The sequence below is a fragment of the Pelobates fuscus genome, chromosome 4 (genome assembly GCF_036172605.1).
Source record: "Pelobates fuscus isolate aPelFus1 chromosome 4, aPelFus1.pri, whole genome shotgun sequence".
Taxonomy (NCBI): Eukaryota; Metazoa; Chordata; class Amphibia; order Anura; family Pelobatidae; genus Pelobates; species Pelobates fuscus.
This window is the reverse complement of record NC_086320.1, coordinates 158,440,349-158,462,891: the sequence shown is the minus strand read 5'-3', so window position 1 is coordinate 158,462,891 and position 22,543 is coordinate 158,440,349. Positions and strand designations below refer to the sequence as shown.

Here is a 22,543-nt window from a genome sequence, read left to right as displayed (position 1 = left end):
ACACCTGAGTTAGAGAATTTTTCCACCGGTTATTTTTGCCTTAATTTTGTCGTTTTGTGAATAACCCTGTATGTCGGAAATTGTAGAGGACTGAAAACTGCATTGCAAAAAAAAAAAAAAAAATGGTTTAAACACTGATTTGGTAAAATTCTCCATCTAAACAGTAGCCACCGCTTGGTTATTTTAGTCTGCCTACATTTTACAATTCGTTTTTAAAGTCCCCTCGATCTGTTGTTTAGTCAGTAAACCTTTCTGAAATTAAGAGTGCCTGGCATGCATCCTTCTAATGTTGTGGTTGTTGGCCTCCCTGCCCTCACCACTCATTATTTGCATCAAACATTGCACTGGTCCCTCCCTGCACCACGTGACATGCTGATGTCACTGTGGCATCAGAAGCCCTTTCTCTGCATGGGAACTAGACACCACCCTGCCTGCTGCTATTGGCTGAACAGGGTTAAGGGGAAAAAAAGAGCTGGGGAGAGAGCGAGAGACACACACGGTGGAGACCTCACTGCTGCTGGAGTTCACTCTGCTGCAGCACAAACGTGACTTCCAGCATTTGTTTTTCTTTTTTTTTTTAATATAATTATTATTATTTATGCACACCCCTATTTAAATCAACATATTGTACTTTCACATGCAAGATGTAGCTCTGGATCACAGACCATAAACAATGTTACAAATTGCATTCTAGATTGTGAATAGAAACAGACAAAAAAAAAAAAAGCACAGGGCGTCGTTTTGTAAAAAAAAAGAATTGTTTTCTTGCCTTTTTTTTATTTTGCTTTTTTTTCTGCAAGACGAAATCTTTTCTCACTATGGTTGTTTTGTTGAAGTAGCGATCCTGTATTGTCATTTTGTATGCATCGAAAGCATTTTCTTTTTCTTCCTCCCTGAAAGGATCTGTTTTCAAGGTGAATTTGTTGACCGAGAGAAAGAGAAGGGGTTCTCTTACGAAAAAGGAAAAAAAAAAAAAAACTCGGATTACCAGCTCTACCACTAAAACCAGCAGAAAATCAGGATATTTGGTTGTCGCGATTTTGTGACGGGGCTTTATTAATTCATGAGGAAATTGTCGTCTTTTACTGACCCCATCTGGATTTCAGAATGAGCAAGGAAAGGCCCAAGAGGAATATCATTCAGAAGAAATATGTAAGTACAGCACGATCTTGTGCGTGGCAAGCGGACCTTTAAATGCCAAGGCTGACTTTTTCCCGTATGCATTTATTTCCTTTATAGCTGTAGATTATTTTAGTCTATAGGAGGAGTTAACCCTTCGAATCCACGAGGAGACAGTATTCCATAAAAATGTAACCATGATGCTCCATATCGTTCCATCTTTTTCTGTTTATGATTGCTGTGTATGCGATGACCTCAAATGACACAAACATAATACTGTTTGTGATTAGATATGCCAAAACGCTGCCATCTCCTGCTTTTAAAAGCATGTAAACACTCCATAAGAGTGGAGATCCTAGGCTGGCACAGCTCGCTCGGCTCTTGTTGGTGTCCACTTGAATATGAGGTGTAATGGCGATCTGTATAGCAGAGAAGCAGTTTGGTATCCGGTTACACATGGATGCTTTTTCTTAAACAGTCAGGAAATATCTATCTATATATATATATCTTATTTTTATAGAGGGCTGGGTATGTGGGTCACTTTTTTTATTTCATTCTTTTTTTCCTTTGTTTTGATCTGTCATCCGGTGTTCTACTTGTGCACTATGTTTAGAAAGAAAGGCCATTTCCTCCAGATAATGCACTAGATTTAAATGCCATGGCCTTTGATGTATGGGCTGGATTGGAAGAAAAGACTCTCACACGCGATCTTAACTTGTCTTCCTTTGTCAAGCCGGATACTACTAGCTTTAACCATTTGAGAACCAAGGGAACTGTTCAACACGAAAGCACACTCGCTGATACTTAACAAAAAGCTCAATATATGTTTTAAACAATTTAAGGCTGGTTTAATAGCATTTCAGCCAAATCGACCAATTTAAATAACTCCTACTTTGCGGTTTCTATTTATAATTGCAATCCAGCGATTTCATGGAGTTAAAAGCTAGCCGCATTGCAGAGGGATTGCCTGTTATTTAAAGCCACTTTTTTCCCCCTTCAACTTTCTATACATTGAAGATGAGGGCTGAACTCTTTGTCTTGATTTTCACGTTTAGCAGGTTATAGTTCTATCGAGTGTATATAAAATGCGGTGTATTTATTTCATGGAAATGGTTAAAACAATGCAAACTTGTTTTGTATTCGTCTCCCTCTCCCCATAAGACTGTTCGTTGAAATCGTGCCACCCTCCAAGGAATCGTGTCGCAGAGATTCTGCCTGGCAACATCTTAGCTCCCCCAAATGGGGGGTGGTGTTTATTTGAAGAGGGAGGGCTGCAAGAAGGTACACTTGATGTGCATATCTGCGCCGAACAGACCGTGGCAGCACGATTGCTGCCTATAAATCAGCCCCCTCCCTCTCCCTCTCCACCCCCCCCTCCTTTTTTTGTGCAGCCATAAGTATGGTTGCTGTCTGCTCGCCGGCAGTACCCCCCTTCACCCACCTTCCTCCCTCCCCCAGCCTGCCTCCCTCCCTTCCTATCATTCCCATCTTGGGTTTCAGTAGAGCAACAGGTTTCGCTGGCTGCATGTACCCGACAATCCCCAAATAGACTCAGGGGCTGCTGGCACCATGACATCACAATGCCAATAAGTACTCTTGGGCACTTTCGTGTTGCCCATGCCAATCTGTCATCATACGCTAGGTCTAGAAAGGGGCAGGGTACGTACGTAAAGGGGCTGGGACGTCATCAAAGGGGCCGGTCGACTAGTTTTTGCCCTTGGGGAAGAGGGAGGGGGATTAAGTCACAGACACTTATCGTAATGTCTGTTTTATGAGGCGTGCTGGCTGTCATATGTTCATGCTTTCTCTCTCTTAACACCCGAATGCCTCATCCTTGTTTGCAGGTGTATATGGAAGTGGGGAGGGGGTTCATGTTTGATAGGTTATATTCACATGTACACCAATACTCATTCAAACAGTAGTGTATTATGGGGAAGCAGTCCAGGCTCAAACGAGACACAATGAATGTATCATGCGGAAGTTACACTTGCTGATTCAGTCACTGAGACACACAAATTACAAAAATGAAAAGCGGATGCTGTTTTAAGCATGTTATTGGCAAAAAAGCAAAGTTTTCCTGAAAATGAAGTAGTTTCTGGAAGTCACTAACCAACTAACCGCTTTGATGCTTTCATTGGTGTATAGTTTCCCATTTTTAACATATATATTTATGTAAACACATGCTATTTTCATGCTCAGACCTCTGAAAGATATCAATACTTAACGATCCATATGCTATATGCTAAAAGGCACATTATCTACTCATCCTTTATATTTTTTTGTAAAATGTATTTATATGTTTCATTCTCAATGTTACAAACTAATTCTGATGTTTCACAAATGACATTGAAAATATTAACTCAGATCTCTAACAGTGAGTCTATGGTGGAATTAGACACTTTTGAGGACATGATCTCCATGTTGGTGAAACAAACTCTCACTCAGCTGTATTTCATATTGCAGAATTTTTTACCTAAATTCTACAGTGTGCTTGTCTGTTAAGCATAGTTACAGTTTAGTGTAAACAAAAAAACATTGGTGTATTTGAGTCTTATGGAACATATTTAATTTATAATAATATTGTATTATTTATACAAAGGTAAATTTTTATCTTCATGGGGCAAGTTTGGGTAAACGTGAGTACCGTATATCCTTTTGCAAGGAGGGTTATTTACCATTGCCAACTTGTATTCCCAACACTTGGAAATGTTAAGACTTCCTTATGAAGAACATTAGATTCAAGGTCATGTTCCCTTTTTTTTTTTTTTTTTTACCCAAATCCTATTTTTTTTTTTTTTACACTTCTTAATGGTGACATTTGCAGGATCATGGACTGAATACAGCCCAGATAGTTGCTGAACCATTTGTTCTCGAAGTCCATGTTGTAACCTAGTCAAAAGATTACCTTTCAAAATGAATATAATACTCTGTTATTCAACTACAATCTACAGTATTGCAACATGCCATTCTTTGGACTACAAAGTGACTAGACATAAGCTTGCAGTATGACTCGAAAGTGTAAAAATGAGCTCTAGCATGTGCCTACCACAATTGCAAGTGAACGTAAAACAGACAAACTACTATTAGCCGTGTTTCTCCTCCATATTTGTTTCTGTATATTTTCACAAAGGAAGGAATGCCACTATCTGATTTAAAGTGCACTACCTGTTTTATTTAATGATTTTTTTCCCATAAATTTTCTTAGAATTCAGGTGATGCATAACCCTATTGTCCTTCACACTGTGTACATATCTTTTTAACCACATTAAAGACTTGGATCTTTTATCTGCTTGGTTTTGAAAAAAATATGTGACACACTTAAATTGTAAATGTGTTTTAAGGAAGTGTACCATGGTCCTCTTCTGTTAAATTGTCTCTCACTTAATGTTGTGGGTGTGAGTATTTGTGAATGCTAATTTGATATATTTAGGTGCTTGGAGTATTGTTTAATGGTGTAGTAACCTCAGTGTTTTGTTGTAATTGGAATTCTTACTGAAAATGTACCTAGTTGCATGCCAGCAAATAAGCCCTCTGTGTCCTAGAAGTGTCAGTACGATTCTGGAGGTATTGCTTTATACTCTGTGCTGCTGTCTTTACTAAGGGAGAATGTCAACGGACAGGTGTTAAAGATGAGTGATGCCCTACCTACATATTGCTTTAAGAAAAAGTAATATATGATCATGGTACGATTAAATATTGCAATGGATAAATCTTAAGATATGTGACTCGGGCTAATCACTGTGCTATTTGGGGGCTTTGCAGTAGAGCCTTTTATGACTTAACATACACTGAGCTATTGGAGTAGACCAGGCCTTTTTCTAAAGGCACATCTGCAGCTATTGGCCCAAGTAACTCATGTTATGCATTGCTAGCTTTACAACATCCCTGGAATAAACTCCAGGAGGGTGATGGTGCAGATGCAGTCCATTTATAACGCAGGGAGGATCTGGACATGTGGAGTTCTGGATGAAGATTGTGCTTTTGGAAGCAGGTGACAGTGTTGTAGACATTGGTACTGTGAACCTTTTGGGGACTGTTTTTGTGGGGTGGGAATATGCTGCTGAGGTTGAATCTGTATTTGAGAACGTTCCTATTTGGTGGACAGTGCTGTATTTGTGGTTGTAAGTTTTTGGAAACTAATCTGAATGTTGTATTGTCATAATAAATGCAAGTTTGAGACACAGTGGGCAGATTCTCCAGTCACAATGAATGTGTACTTGCATAGGTTAAAGTACTTTTTAATGAATAGAATGTGTTGTATAATGAGTCAAAACCCTTGTTAACTAGCAACTAGTCGGGGTTGTTTCATATTAAATGTCAGGCACACAAACTGAGGAAGCCACATATCGGCGAAACGCGTTTTGGCAATACTTTGGACACTAGTAGATTTTATTTGTATTCTTTTTATCCAGTATTTTACTGTAAATAGCCTTGTGCAGTAAAGTAATCTCACAAATACTAGCAAAACAAGAGCGTTATGTATTAAATGTTTGTAATTGAAGGACAGCGCTCTAAAAGTGTAAATAAAGCAAATTTCTTCACTGCTTCCTGGGATGGAGAACAGATCTCCCATATTTGAGCACTCTGTAAACAGTGTTGACAGCAAAAAGCCTGATTGGAATGATCCTACTCACCAGAACAAATACAATAAGCTGTAGTTGTTCTGGTGACTATACTGTCCCTTTAAAATACATTTAAGAGAAATCAGAGCATTACATGGGAAAAACTATTGCAAGTTGAATGTGATTTTAATTTAGTTAAAGCCCTCGGTATCAGATTGTATGTGTGCACATTTTAGTGAATGGTTTTAAGTTTTTTTGTCAGAGTGGTAAAGTGGTGACTGCAATTTCACTTATTGACATAATAATATTATAGCCTTTAGGTTTATTAAGTGTTCTTGCATAGCAAGACCACTTAATGTTATCTCACATATATATTATTATTATTATTCTTATTATTCTTATTATAGCCAAATTTGCCACCCTAACTCCTCCCACAGTTTTTACACTACATAGACAAAAATATACCAAAACGTGCAGATTGTTCCCGATCGGATTGCTATTACTTTGTGGAACGTTTCGCCGAATGGTTCACGGAATATCGTCGTTCTTGTGGCGAAATTTGTCCCATAGGAATGAATGGCAAAGCTAGAGTGGGAGCTGGCAAAAGCTGAAAAATCAGGACATGATTTCTAAACTGCCACCACTCCCTCATTTTCAGGCCCACCTACACAAATCTAATATCAAAACGTTCAGCTATCCCTGCTGCCACTAGAAATGTCCACGGCTAAGCCATAGTCCTGATAGTTTTCACAATATGACCATTTGTTTGCAACTCACGCCTTCCATTGACATTCATTGAAACTCCACTCTGCAAAGCTCACATTTGAAGGGCAATTTCTAAACTGCGACTGTGCCTTCATTGTTAATATCTCAGAGACATACTATACATCAAAATGTAGGTCTGGGTCTTGTGATTCTCACAATATAAAGCTCTTCACTGTAGGATTTATAGTTTTTAAAATACGACCGTTTGAAGATGGCAACCGCCAAAATACTCTGACCTGGGCCAGACTGCAGCAGCAAGTGATGTCATAGACAGGGCCTGCTAATGTTTTTATAAATGTATGTTTTAATATAACTGTGAAGCACTTTGGGCAACAACATTGCAATTAAATGTGCTATATAAATAAATAATAGCAGTTAATCCGCCCACTCCAGTTGTAGACTACTGATGGAGGCAAGAACACTTCACACAATTTTCCCAGAAATTGTAGCTTTTCTAGTTATTATTATTATTCTTATTATAGCCAAATTTGCCACCCTAACTCCTCCCACAGTTTTTACACTACATAGACAAAAATTTACCAAAACGTGCAGATTGTTCCCGATCGCGTTGCTATTACTTTGTGGAACATTTCGCTGAATGGTTCTCGGAATATCGTCGTTCTTGTGGCGAAATTTGTCCCATAGGAATGAATGGCAAAGCTAGAGTGGGAGCTGGCAAAAGCTGAAAAATCAGGACATGATTTCTAAACTGCCACTACTCCCTCATTTTCAAGCCCACCTACACAAATCTTATATCAAAACGTTCAGCTATCCCTGCTGCCACTAAAAATGTCCACGGCTAAGCCATAGTCCTGATTGTTTTCGCAATATGACCATTTGTTTGCAACTCACGCAGTCCATTGACATTCATTGAAACGCCACTCTGCAAAGCTCACATTTGAAGGGCAATTTCTAAACTGCGACTGTGCCTTCCTTGTTAATATCTCAGAGACATACTATACATCAAAATGTAGGTCTGGGTCTTGTGATTCTCACAATATAAAGCTCTTCACTGTAGGATTTATAGTTTTTAAAATACGACCGTTTGAAGATGGCAACCGCAAAAATACTCTGACCTGTGCAAGGCTGCAGCAGCAAGTGATGTCATAGACAGGGCCATTTGCACCTGCTAATGTTTTTATAACTGTATGTTTTAATGTAACTGTGCAACAACGTTGCAATTAAATGTGCTATATAAATAAATAACAGTTACTCCGCCCACTCCAGTTGTATACTACTGGTGGAGGCAAGAACACTTCACAATTTCCCCAGAAATTGTAGCTTTTCTAGTTTTCTTTGTTGTTGCTCATTCAATCAGAGATTGCAAAACTAAATGCATATTGCTTATCAAGCAGTTATATTTGTTTGCTTGCTGTCCACCTCTTGGGAATGCTGCTTTTACATCTTCACAGTGAATGGCGGGTGCTGATCATCTCTGTGTCGCGGGAACCTTACGTTCAATATGTTAGTCATCTCTTTGAAATCCCCAATGTGGATTTCCCCACACCCTATTTGTAAATCAAATTTGGAATTTATTCTAGGTTACTTTGCACATTGGCTGAGAGCTTCTGCTTATTTTGAAATGGAAGCAGTTACTTAGTGGAAACATTTTCTTCTCCATTTATTATAAAACATATCACAGCTAAAGTCATATGGGAGAAAGACACCCTACTATTTACTGTAATTCCAGAACCCTATTAATGTTTCCTGTTCATATAACCCTAAATGGTAAAACAATGTATTTCATAAATTTGTGTGTTACTAGATAACAATATATTAAAAAAACTACCCACGGGGGGCGGGGCCGGACCGCCGAGCTGGATGGTCGCACTCGACACCAGCTCCTGCAAATTAGGCCCAAATAAGCAATGAAAATGCGATTTTGGGCAGACAGCCGTCCAGCATCGGTGGCCCTCAGCGGGCAGAGAGCCCTGGATCCAGGGAGAGGCTGGCCGAACGGGCTTCAGTCCCCAGGAGGGGGGTTCCTCATTGGCACCTTAAGGCCTACTCTGGAGGTGAGCGGGGTGGACGGCCGCTGCCCCGCTGCCTACCGATCAGCACCCAGCCATGAGTCGGACCCGTGGGGAACTGGCCCCGTACCCCCCCCCCTACTTGGACCGGGGGGGTGATCCCGGTCCCCACCCCCAGGCCCCGAATACCGCGAAACACCGGCGGTGCCGTAGCAAGGCCGCCAAGACCTGTAATCCAAGCACTGAAATACAGATGTCGGAGGACATGTGCGATAACATCGGGACCACAAGCAGACCGGGACTACCAGCTTATACTCTTAAACCCAAACACGCTACTCACCTCTGCTACGACCGGAGTCTCGGAGGCATCCTCAGCGCCACACTCAAAATGGCGGACACCGCGTGGTCTCCACGACCCAGAGCTGGCCTAGAAGACATCCTCTCCAGGCTGAACCGGCACTTCACCGATTTTTGGAGGAAATTGAAACGGCAGATGAGCTGTCCTGCCTCTCCACCAACGAGTACCACCTGCATAATGCGACGCACCTTCCCACCAGCGGGAAAATCACCAACATGGCGGCGGATCAAGCACCATTCCTCGCTGAAACGCACAGCGGCACTATGGAGGCGACTTCAAAGGCGCCAAACACGCTCGAAACCGCAGCCCGAAACGCAGGGGACCATACAAGCGACCGCAGAGGTGACCAATATGCCTGCAATCAGGGACATTGTCCTGCAGGGTGACTGCTCGAGAAGGGATCGTGCGGTACCCCTGGCTGGCATAGGATAGCCTGGGAGCCAGGACTGAGATACGAGCTAGGCCCTTTGCCGCTCCCCGTCACTATCAGCAATCATAGTGGTGCTGGTGCCTATCAATCCATAAATTGTGAAGTTACTTATGATGAAAAATAAGCAGTCTAACTAGAGGCCTGTCTGTCTAGCATGTAACCTAACGTTCACTAATTTACCTGTCCCAATCGAGTACAGCCTTGCATGTAATCTAGCTTAATGTCTGCCCAGCATGTAACCTAACGTTTAATCAACAGGTAACCTAACGCTTAATAATTATCTTAATTGCAAAATATATTGTATGTTGTTTTGTGTAATATGCAGGGTGATTGATCTGCCACAGTGACCTACTAAGATTTTGCTGGCAACACATTTCGTTTGTTATTTTACGTAATCTGTATGTTGTTGAAGCTAACAGGGCACTCATTAGCACCTACTCACATAGGTATTGCCACCCCGCAGGCAACGCACAAACCAACATAAAGCAACCACACTACAGCATAACATATGACACCATGTGTGATCACCCAAGCGAGAACCTGTACACCTGCACTGTTGCCCTAGTTAAACGTCTCCCTTTACACAATATGCAAGGCAACCCACCTCACCGTAACGTCGAGCGAGAACACTTTGCTATATACACACTTAACCTAGCATGTCTATCACAAACCACGAATGTCTTATTCTTTGTCTTCTCCTTACATGCTCTCCCTTTATAAAAAAAAAATGTGCAGTACCTCCTATGCCATGATATTGTTTTCAGCTGTTACTGTTATGACGCTTGATATGGCTGTCGTGGCCACTCAGGTATGATGTAATGCTTGCACAACCAAAATAAAGAATTAAAAAAAAAAAAAAAAAAAAAAAAAAAAAAACTACCCACACTCTTATATATAATGCAAATCGGATTTTATTTCATAGTAGCAATATCCATATACACCCATAGAGAACTCCTATCCCTGTAGTTGATAAGCATATAAGGTAAACCAAATTCAAGTCTTCTCATATAATTCATATATACATCACTAATCCTGATAGTGAAAAACAAATACTCTGATTAATATTCCAATCAAGAAAAACTATTTATCTAAAACAGAAATATAAATTCATAAGTTGCTGTGCATTATATTCACCTTTGCCAGTCAGGAAGAGGACCGAGAAACCACCCACCATTTTGGCACTAAATGGCTTTTGTCAAGGGACCCTTGCAAATCTGATTTGCATTATACATGAGTGCGGGTAATTCTTTCATATATGATTTCTACGTTGCCATTTTAGGGAGTGGCGATTATACCCTGTGCGCTCTAACAGTAATTGCATGCTGTGCAGTTAGTGGTTACCCCTACATGTCCTAATTTTAGTACATATGTTTCTGTTAATGAGCGTGAATGTTTACATTCAGTTTTAGAAGCTCCTACAATGTTATCCTACAAAGATTATCTAAACTGACAAAGTGGTATCCTATGCTTGATAGGTTACAACTATTATCATTTGTTAGAATAGGATATGTTTTATCTATCCTGTCAGCAGTGATATGAACTCTGCATAGTTGCTTACAATTAGGGTGCAATTTTAATTTGTGTAGTAAATAATATGTACTTGCATATATCCTGTATATAAACCCACATAAAGTTCTCATTTAAACTGGGCTCTCATGTTTATCTTAACAAGGCCACAAACTTGATATGTCACAAGTCCATTCCTCTTGATCGTTTCATTTGTTGTGAGGTCTCCTTCTGTGAGCTGGGTAGGCCTCATCCTTAATGACTAGTGAGACACGATAGCCACATGGATCTGGGCATAAGCTAGTTTTGGACGGCATTGCACACTGGGTAGCCAACATTGTAGACTGTTACAGTGCAAGGAGCACAGAAATATGTTGATCTACAAACACACATGCTCACTGACACACAGACAAAAGTATGTTCACTGGCACACACCTGGCAGCAGTGTATAGCTTGTGAGTGCTTCCCGGGCTAATTCTTTTGGAGCTTGTGGATCCACTTGATAATAGGCTCTCCTTTGCGGCTTTGGCGCTCAGTGATGACTCAAAGCGCAGGCTGGGAATCTCAGCTGCGCTCGTAGTTATCACTGAGCGCCGGACCTGCGAGGGTGAGCTTATCGAGGGGATCAAGAGTAGGTAGCTAGCATCAGATATATCGCCCACCGGACCACCATGGAATACTTTTTATTGAATATGATGCGCATCCAGCAATATATTTAATGAACATAAATGGCACTTTTACTTGGGGGCAGCAGTATCATTGGATACTGCTGCCCCCCTGCCAAGGAGCGCTCAGGTAGCCACACAGCTTGCAAACCCTAAGGTTGGCCCTACACACGGATGGCAAAATGTTGCCCCTGTTAAAGCGCCGCCTGGGGCCATGGCCCCACCTGCTCCTGTGGACACGCCGGCCCTGTCTGCTGGATAATGTTTATACTGGGGTGTAAAGTGTGTCTATCAAACCTAACATCATTTGGTGCCACATTTAAAGAGATTTGAACTACATATTACAATAATATATAGATTAAATGTAATTTTAGAATTTTCTGCCTCACATTTTCTGGTAAAAACTAAAAAGTAAGGAAGTGAATGCAGCTGCCCACCCAGCCCCTAAATTATGTTGCCACATTCCTGCAGTTCAGGAATTGTGAGATAAGGTTTGCATAATCTAGGTATGGGACAACTTCTTGTGCATGCATGCTGTGTGTGGGGAAAAAAAAGTCTGTATGGAGTGATCTTGGAGTAAAACTCTTTTAATCTATACATTTTGCTGATAAATGTGCCTGCACAGTTTTATAGCTTATATTTTTACCTCCTTGAAAGTGAACTAAAGTATTGGGTTCCCTTTAATTCACAAAGCAGGAGAGAAACTAATATTTGGTCTGGATAAATAACAGACCACATCACCAGTTGGACCAACCAGATTAATCCCAGGGCATGCATGATTAGTGATGTCCCGAACAGTTCGCCGGGAACCGCTCGCCAGCGAACATAGCGTGCGCGCGAACACGCGTGATGTTCTGTCCGCCCCCTATTCGTCATCATTGAGTAAACTTTGACCCTGTACCTCACAGTCAGCAGACACATTACAGCCAATCAGCAGCAGACCCTCCCTCCCAGACTCTCCCACCTCCATGACGAATAGGGGGCGGACCGAACATCGGTCGCGAACACACTATGTTCGCCGGCGAACGGTTCCTGGCGAACTATTCGGGACATCACAATGCATGACCCTAAAACAAAAAAAACAAAACGTTAATTGCTTCCCCAAAAGGGATAGGAAGATGTGTCTGGGGGGGTGTATATATATATTTTTTTTATAAGCCCTCTACATGTAATACGTCACTAGATATAAAAGTAACCCATAATATGCTCTAAATTAGAATAAACTACGAAATAAAAACCTAAACTAGAGAAGTCCAACACAAGAATTGAATTTGACTACCAACACTTATTCTGTCATGCTTCCACACTTTAGAACAATATGTGATCTGAGACTTTATTCACACATAGGCCAAAATCTACTATTGATCGTAAAGTATCTCACTCCACCCTAATGATGTCTAGTCTGGAATACCATTGTAAAAAGGAATGAGGGAGCAGTCTCTTAGTAGGTGGTTACTATGTGTCTCCTGTGTAATATAAAAGACACAAAGTAACACATGCTCACAAATGTGGATACAATTTGCTATTTAAACAGTGGGCTGTCATTCAGGAAATAATCTATTCCATAGCCTCCACAAAAGGTAGAGTATTTGTCCACTAGATAATAGAAATCAAGACATAGAGCAACCATTTCTCCGTGTTAAAACTAACTAGACAGAATACGGATAACTAGATGAGCGCAAAAAGGTAAACAATATTAAAGTGGATAGTGCATAATGTGCAGGGTTAAACGCCGATGTGCATTCTGGTGCAGATTATGTCGTTGGCGAAGGTCAGCATTGTCACTTATCAGCTTCACTGTATGCTTCAAGCGCTCTTCTTGTATTCTGCAATCTATTGTTTAACAAAAGACAACATAATGAGAGTGTATATCCACAGTAGAGTAAATTATATAACCATAAACCATTTTAATTAATGACAATTATTTTATACAAGCTCATACGTTTTTTTGTTTTGGGTTTTGTGCATAAATGCATTAAAGGTGATATTGTATTGCAGAGCAATAATCTGCTTTATTTATATATTTATTACCTATACATGTGAATTCTATAATAGTCTCCAATTTCTTTGCCTCGGTAGGAATGTTGGTTGTTTGTGCTATGTTTTGCAGACTAACTCCTCTTTCTCTTCCTCTTTACAAATAAACCTGTGGAATCATTAGTGATTATTGGCCTGCTCGTGTGCTTCCTTTTGTAACACAGAGACTACCTAAGATATGTCATTCACAAGGTAGTCTGCTGCTGACAGTGGACACGAATGGAGTATACAATTCCATATTAATACTGTTTGGCTTGCCTTTATGTCTTCTTAAAATTGTAATGCAGTTATTAGCATGCACAAATGTTGTATACAACACAGCATTTTAAACACATACAATGTAATACATAAACAATGTTTTTAAGAAGAATGTTTGCTCTATAAAAGCCATGGTCACTTGTGACATTTTTTGCACATTCTAATTTTTATTTTTTAATTAGATTTATTTATTTTAATTTACATGTTGTGCCAGGCACACTGGGCAAGGGATGTAAACTAGCTGATCCCTGCAGTGCTCTACACATGGCTCTTTTTTTGCTTATGCTAGTGCTGGAGAAAGGCAGAGCATGCACACACTTGGGTAAATTTCTCTACAGATGCGTTAGCAAGCATGAGTGCCTTTGAGGCATCATAAGATGACTTTATTGCTTACATTTTTGAAGTGCAGCTGAGGTAAGTTCTCTGCTACTTTATTCACCCTAGTAAACACTGCAATAGCATTGACGTAGCTTAGGGAACGAGGAACTGTCTCTTCTCTAGAAGTGACATTTCTACTTTAAATGTCTGACAGTGCTAACTGGAAAATCTCTGTAGTATTGCCAGTGATTTTAATTCTACATTGTTAAAATGTTGGTGCCATGGATTACAGACCATGGTAACAGGATTACTACTTTGAAGGCTTTGCAGAAAATTATAGACAAATACTAGCTATGATCTGCTATGTAGGTTCTGTAAAATAAAAGTTGCTGATCTGCTCTTTTTAGTATTGTGAATACAGGGCGCATAATATAAAATAGAATTAATTCTTATTAGTGATTATATCCAAAAACCATTTTGGAAGTTATTAAAGCATACATAAAATAATAGATATTAGTCTGTCTATTTATGCGAGATACTTATTGTATCGCACACCGAAAGCTGCTGGTAGGGAACAATGCTTTATGTCAACATTAGCCAACAATTTACTCTTATTCTGTCTTGAGCAGGGAGCTAGGGCTAGACTTAAAGAAGTTCCATTTATCCTCAGTGTGCTTTTCACTAAAGAGTTTATGCCAGTCAATATATTGTAAAGCTGCCCTTAACTTCTAGAAATTGGCCTTTTTAAAATACACACCCACACATATACACACACACACTGACGCATACACCAACATATACATATTCAGCGCTGCGGAATCTGTTGACACTTTATAAATAGCAGTAATAAATAAATATACACACACCTTGACACACACAAACATTGATACAGATACACACACTGACATAAAAACGCACACAATGACACACAGATGCATATCCTGACACACAAATATGTGCGCACACAGTGACACAGTAGCACACTGACATATACATACACACACAGATGCACAACCTGACACACACACTTATACATACATACTCATACATACACTTAATTGATATTTGTAATATCTTCAGCCACCCTCCTGTTCGCTTACCTTGTGTGTCCAGGAGGGTAGCTTGGAGTCCTGCTGCTCCTGGTGGTAGTGAGGGGTCTGGAGCAGCTCTTCATGCTCCTCTACCCTCATGCTGCGGCTGCCTTCTCTCCCTCCCACATGACGCCGGCCGAGGTTACAGGGCACGGTCGCAGTCTTAAAGGACCACGACACCTGACCGGGCCCTTGTTCAGCAGTAATGTTTTCCCAGTGCTATAATCGTAGCACCGCAAAAACATTCCGCGGCACCCATGTGCCTGCTGCGCACACAGTTTGGGAACTGCTGTGTTAGCCCATTATTAGGGCCAGTGTGATGTAAGCCTTCTGACACGTTGCACATAATCATAGCATGGGCCTAGTAATATGTTGAAGTGTCTAGTGCCTAGTTATTTTCTTCACAGTTGTATCTCTTTATTGATGTCTTAACCTTAGTGATACTGCAACTAGTACACAACTAGCCTGATTATACATCATGTCATGAAACGGTGTCGAATCTCCTGAAAAGTTGCAGCTGTATACCTATGTTTATACCATATGTCATTGATAACTTGCAATTGTACCACTGCACCTCAAAAATAAAGAATATAAAAAATAAAATTCAGAACTTGGAAAAAAAAACTCAAACCCTGAAATTACTGTCTCATATTTGCCACCTAAACATTCATAAATGCGAGGCAAAGGTACACATGGGGTATTGCTGTACTCAGAAGACAAAACTGAGAGACATTTTCGGTATTGTACTGCTGTAGCCCCACTACACTTGATTCAAACTAGCAAAAACATCAAAATGTTACTCAAAATATGCTATTTGAGATATGTGCCGAGGTGTTGTCTTTAAGAACTGGTAGGCCATTGAGAGGTAGTTTGAATTAGCAAATACTAGAATACTCAAAAATGAGACATAGCTCCATTAAATTCACAAATTATAGGCCTCCATGGGGTCATTTGAAGAATCAAACAATCAGACCCATCAAATCCATTAATCAAAATTAAAATGGTTATGTCTTTTTTTTTTATGGCACTGTAGCTTCACAGGATCGTGTCTACAACAAACTTTTACGGTATCGTTGTACTCAGAAATTGTAGCTGAACACAATATTCGGTTTTGTACAAGAGTAACACATCGTGTTTAGGAAATACACAATTAAATTACATATATCTGTATGCTAAAAATCTGGAGGAAAAAAAAAGATGGCTGGAGACCTATGATTTGTTAAAACTTTACTATTACCAGGAGCTGTAGTATTTATAGTACTTACACTGCGACATTAGACGTACATTATAGCCACCAAAACAAGTTCCGCATAATGTAGTGGCTGTGGTCTCTATAGCATGTCCATGCAGGCCTTTAATGTAAACACTGCAAAAGGCAGTGTTTACATTGCTGCCTAGGTGCACCTCTAGTGACAGTCGCTCTGATGGCCCCTAGTGGTGCTTCCTGGGTCAGTGCTGCACAGTGCTCTACATTGAGGTGCTGACTGTTCCCCATAGAGATAAATTGATTCAATGCATGTCTATGAGAAGATGCTGACTGGCGCAACATGGCATTTTCCTACACATGCACAATTCCTATGGGAAAGCATTGGATTGACTAAGATTATATTGAAAGTTATATAGGACACATTGTAATGTCACTAGTTATAAGCTTGGACTGCAGGCTGCTGATTTCGGTTTCCATTCACGTGAACAGAAGGGGTTCTGGTTTTGCATTTGTTAAATATATGACCCAAAATATATTAAATATATGACCCAAAATTACTGCAACCAGGATACTTCTGTTTTTCCATCCAATTTATATCTGCCTCTATCATGTATTAAGTTTGCTATTGTGTGCAATTCAAAAGCCAAAATGAAACATTTTACCATTTTGAGTAAAAGGGCCTGTGCAGTTTAGTTCATTGCATCTCATCATGACATCTCTATCGCACCAAGTGTTTGCCATTGGTTTCCTGCTCAAGAAGCCTTTTGTCATTCTTAAACCCTGGATTGGAATATGTGCGCATTGATGCTTCTGCATGGCTTCACAAGTTGCTAAAATGTTCATTAGAGTCGACTTTGAGATTTTCTAAAGAATTGCCTGCTAATGTAATGCAGAATATTTGGGAGGGTGAAAGAGGGGAGAGAATGCTTTGGTTGACAATGATAGTCTTACTACATTTTGTAAAGCAGTCTTCTGTTGGAAGTCCAGCTGGGCTGCAGGCTTAATTCATTGCTCTGTGGTTGAATCAGCACAGCTGCTGAAGGCCCTTTACAAATGCAAGGAAGCCATCATCAGCACACGTGATGAAGCAAAGTTGAGGAATCCATGGCACATTGCAGTGCCTAGCTAGTGCTTCATCTCAATGTAGTGGCCCACTGCACTAAGTTCCAGACATTTAACCTAAAATTGAAGCTTTTCAATTTTTTATTTTTTTATTTATGATAGGTCTGTGTAAATCTACTGATAGTGTGCGGCACAGTTTGTCAAAATGTAGTTTGTTTTTTTATTGTATTTAATTCGTTACTGAATCTAATGGGACATGTTTATATTAAGGTTATGTTTTGTTTGAAGGTAAAGTAAAGGAATCACCAGGTGGTGTTACCTTATATAGAAGAAAAAATTACATTAAAAAAGTCTGCTCTTAACATGATCTATATAACATCTAGCTAGTGGGCTCATAAAAGACTGAACAAAAAAAAGTGATTAACTTTTTGGGTGCTTTATTGTTGCACTATTTTACTGTCTTATCTATTGTCATGCAGAAGAAGTGGTGGGCAAGGCCAAATTGTCATCCTTGCTCCCTCTCCCTTGTTTAATCTCCATGGGAGCTTTTTGTTTAGTTTGTGTTATCTTGTTTGTTTTCAAAGAAAAATAAATGATGCCTATGGTCTTTTAGTGCCAAAATGCAGAGTTTTGTGACTAATCTCTCTAGATGGATTGATCACTATTATGCACAATAGTGGGTAGTTTATTCAGTTTCCTTTGATTAACAAAAGCAAAATGTTGCATATTTTTCTTTTTTCTTAGATATCAGGTTTTATTTGCATAAAAGAACAAGGCTGTTCATGTTTAATTGTTACAGATTTTCTGCTTGGGAAAAACAGGCATGTCTTTAACATGGCGCCAACCTTTTGGCTTCCTCTGAACTATTTATTTAACTTTAACTGATCTTGATATGCATACCATAAGGCATTGTGTCCCTGCCTCCCACCCCCCCCCCCCCCCCAACCCTCTAGAAAAACACTGTGATATTTAAACCTAAATTGAATGTATGCATAAGGTCTGCTTAGTTACCATAAAACATTAGAGGGCATTTTAGTAAAGGTTAATGGACAAAGTTTGCTTCCTGTTTAATGCTGTCTGTCTGTGTAACTTCCTCCCTTTATCACTATACTATTGCTTGCCCACCCAGGACTGGCACATATAAAAGGTTGATGTAATCCAAGCAGGAGTGGATTGAATAATGAAGGGAAAATGCTATTGCACACACTCATTAATTTAATTATTGGTTTGTGAGTAATATGTAATAACTTAATTACCTGCATTTTGATTTAGCGAAGTTGAACATAGTTGAAATACCTTTATATAAATATATTGTTTTCTCTTCCGTCTACCATATATCAAATCTAAATCTGATATGATCGTAAAATGATTAATGGCATCTTCCCCTCATCAAATACTAAAAGGAAGCTCTTAATAGAGAGTTTGGGGTTTTCTGGTTATTATTAAGTATGGTGTAGCTGGATTTTATGTGTCTAGCATGGTGGTCCTGGCAGTTACGCTGAGGTTGTGTCTATATAAAGACACATTTATCTTAGCAGGAGGAGGGTTGGAGCTTGTTGTAGCTCAGAGCAAGTCTCTGTATTTTGATATGTTCCAGAACAGTAACATCCAAAAATATACATCCAAATGTGCTTCCCTCAATAGAACACCATGGCCCATCTGATCTATACAATTGATTGTTTCAGTGTTGAAACTGAGCAAAGCTCAAGAGCATTTTTAACTTTTTCCTTCCCCATATTGCTTTGAATGATCTGTTTATTCAATTATTCATCTTGTTTTCCTTTCATCTTTATTTTTATCTTGCCGGATATAGAGATGGGGACGGAAGTAGGCGTGCTGCCCTCAGGCTTCTTTGATTTTTCATGTTTTTTTGTTGTTTGTTTTTAAAAGTGTTTTTTTTTTTGCCCTGTGTTTCTATCATGCAGGTTTAAATATCCACTTGATAATTATATAGTAAGCAGTCCGGTTCCTGTTTTCTCAGTTGGTAAAACCCATGTGCGCAGCTGCCGTGGTTTATTTTATTCAATTACTTGCTTTTTATTTTACACAACGTGTTTGTTCACCTGTAAAGATTTGCATTGGTTTTACATTACTCGGGCAGCAACACATTTGCTTCTTTTCATGAACTTTGTTTATATATTGTTTATTTAGTCATAAACAATAGTCAAGATTTCATAGTCATTATTAAAACTGATTTCTAATCTAATTTTACACGGTTTATGCATCAATCGCTCACTAGAAGTCCATGTCCTAATCTGATTTAGGCTGAACAGTTTTTCTCCATTCTAGCCCAGAGTCAGTGCTATTTTTATTATTGCCTCTGCTCTCCGGGGACGGTCATCACTGCCACAGAGACTTGAGATCTTTTTGGCAGCTTTCTAGATATTGTAATAACTAGGTCTAGTAGATAGAACCTGTGTGTGAAACACGTGTGCTCTCTGCATCCCATAATACAAAATATATGTTACAAGCAATTCCCAGCATGCAAGCAAATTCTCCTTGATGTGAAATGGTATCCTGGTAACAATAAGGACAATACAGGCAATCCAAAAAGAACACTGCAGCTTTCTTTAGTGATTATCATGCCAGGAGTACCTTGGGACCCACCAGATGTAAATAAGTACTCAAACCGTTTTAGAACACTCGGGTCCCTGAGCCAAGCTAGGAGATGAAGGTCTTAGCTCACTGGCTGTGAGCGATCATCTGACCCTACCAGTTATTGAGCTTGCCCTGCACTAAAGGGCTTAGGTCATGAGAGCTAATGGGAACTCCTAGATTCAGGAGATTTTTTTTGCATGTGCATTTTTAAAAGAAAATATCTTTGTTGTTGGTCTGACATGCTTTATATTTGTATGCTATATTGAGTTTATGTTCAAACAGGTTTTTCAGCAACTCCTGAACACACACGTCAGTACTTGGGGCCTGGCAGACAGCTGAGTGTGCTGCGGCCGCGGGGGGAGCTGTGCTGTCTCTGCTCTGCTCCCCTGCCCTTGCGCGCTACTTAGAGAGACCTGGGCCGGAATATGATCGGTTCTATCTCCTGCTAGTGAGTGAGCTTATGTATATCAGTGACATTGTTTGTCTATGAGGCTGTGTATCAATGAGCTTGTGTGTGTCAGTGAGATTGTCTGTGTCTGCATGTGAGTATGCTTACTGTATAATTAAACGTTTTACTCTGAAAGGACCAATATTTTATATTAGAAAAACCAATAAATATTTGAGATATATATTACTCATTCATCTGGGGTGACAAGACATAGCCTTACATATTACATGCTTCAATATATGGCGCAATGCCTTATGGGGCTGGCATACATTTTTTTTTTTCCAGGGCTGCTTTGTATCCCCAGTCCGGCCCTGTTGGCCACTCACAGCCTCAGCCCTACTGGAGGTATGGCTGACGAAAAGATTACACACTTCCTTGTACTCATACCAGCAATGGACAAAATAATAGACTGTCAGCAGTCAGTTACCAGAAATTGGTAAGACTGGCCATAACATACGAAGTGTTGTTGGTTTTTAAAGGGATGCTATAGTGCTAGGAGTATAAATCTATATTCCTAGCACTATACCCCCTTCATGCAAACCAAAACACAGTGTGATTTTATTTTATTTTTTTGCCATGTTAAAGTGCTTTTATCTATTAAAACATCTATTTGGATGTTGTAGTGCAGCAACCAACATAGAATAAAAGCCAGTATCTTTAAATACTCCAGCAAATCCAGAGGTCGATGCACAAATCAATGTATAAAGCAAGCTTATAAATACTTATTAGCAGTATTTCACTTTAAATGTCCATAAACTGCACCTTTAAAACAAAGTTAAAACGCATCTAGTGCAGAACATCCATATACTTAAATTTAGGGCAGTCAAAAAAGTACTAATAATATTAAACTAGATATCAGAGTGGATTGAGTGCCGCTCCCACTTTAAGGGCATTGGAGGTATCCTCTTGTGTGCAATGGATTTGATTTATAGTGTCAGACTAAAACTTTCTTGCTTTTAAATAAGTATTTATTGAACATTAAGATTAAACAAATGTAAAAATCCAAAAGTTAAAGACAAGAAGGAAAAGCCAAGTGTCTATACGATCCAGCATGTATTGGGCTCAGAATCTTTAGTACAAACCACTCCGATTGCTGCAGCTGCCTCCGAACAGTAACGCCCTCTTTTTCATGATGCGTTTCGCTCCACCTTCCAGATCTTTGTCAAATGCTGATCATTGAGCTGCATTGGGAAGTGTGTGATTGGACAGCAACATAAAGTCTGGGTGCAGTTATAAGGGGAGGGTTTGCAAAGGCAGCAGACAAGAAATGCAGGATTTCCAAGTTGTTTTTAGATGCATGCACGTTATCATTTTGGTATCTACCAAACAGTAACCTTTTATTTTATTTTTTTATTTTGCCAGTGGAGTGTCCCTTTTAAAGCTATTTGATTTCAGGGAAGACTAGGAATGTGTGATATTGTCTTTCTCATATGGTGGTATATTTTACCCTTTGAATTTCAATCCCTATTTACACTTGAACGTTGTAGGACTGTGCTCTGTGTCCTTGAAAGAATCAACTTTTAAAATGGGGGTGCTGCCTGAGAGCCTTTTGACAAAACATCTGAACCTAATTGAGCAATTAGGTGCTTGATGGCTGAAATAGGCCACACTTGTTTACTGTGCTGGCAAGAAGGAATTTGCAAGAAGAGGCCGTCTTCTGCCCAGTGGATTCTTGGCCCTGTAGGATATAACTTTATTTTTTGTTTTAAAGACTTACAAATGCACGTGTATTTGAGATTGTAATTCTTTATGTATCTAGATGTACTTCCACCATGTTAATGAACATGATCTCTTCCTTCTCAATAGGCAAACTAGGATTATCTTTATAAATACAGAAGCAGTTTTTAAAAAGATTATTAAATTTAATTTTGCAAAAAAAATCTGTAACCCTATTTGTCATCCACCCAAGTAAATCAGTGTTCGCATTTTTGGATCTAAGTAGTGTTCATGTGTTCGTTACACAGACCTAGATAAAGCCAACTCGGGTAGCAGCAATAAAATTTGTGGAGCAAGGGTACCTTGACTTTTTATTGTCCGGTGAACAGTACATACAGATTCTTACTTGCTCCTAAACTGTAGTACTATATGGTTAGAGCTAAATCTTTCTCGTCAGGATACCTAGGAATGTAGTCATTACGAAAATGTGGTT

General features: G+C 39.6%; 1 protein-coding gene across 1 annotated transcript in view; it reads left to right on the top strand.

Moving 5' to 3' along the window:
* Positions 1-443: 443 nt before the first annotated feature.
* Positions 444-22,543, top strand: part of JARID2 (jumonji and AT-rich interaction domain containing 2) — a 176,664-nt gene continuing 154,564 nt past the window's right edge. Inside the window, exon 1 of the mRNA XM_063451703.1 lies at positions 444-1,152. Coding sequence (XP_063307773.1) covers positions 1,108-1,152 — 45 coding nt within the window. The 5' untranslated portion in view covers positions 444-1,107. The remainder of the gene's footprint in view (positions 1,153-22,543) is intronic.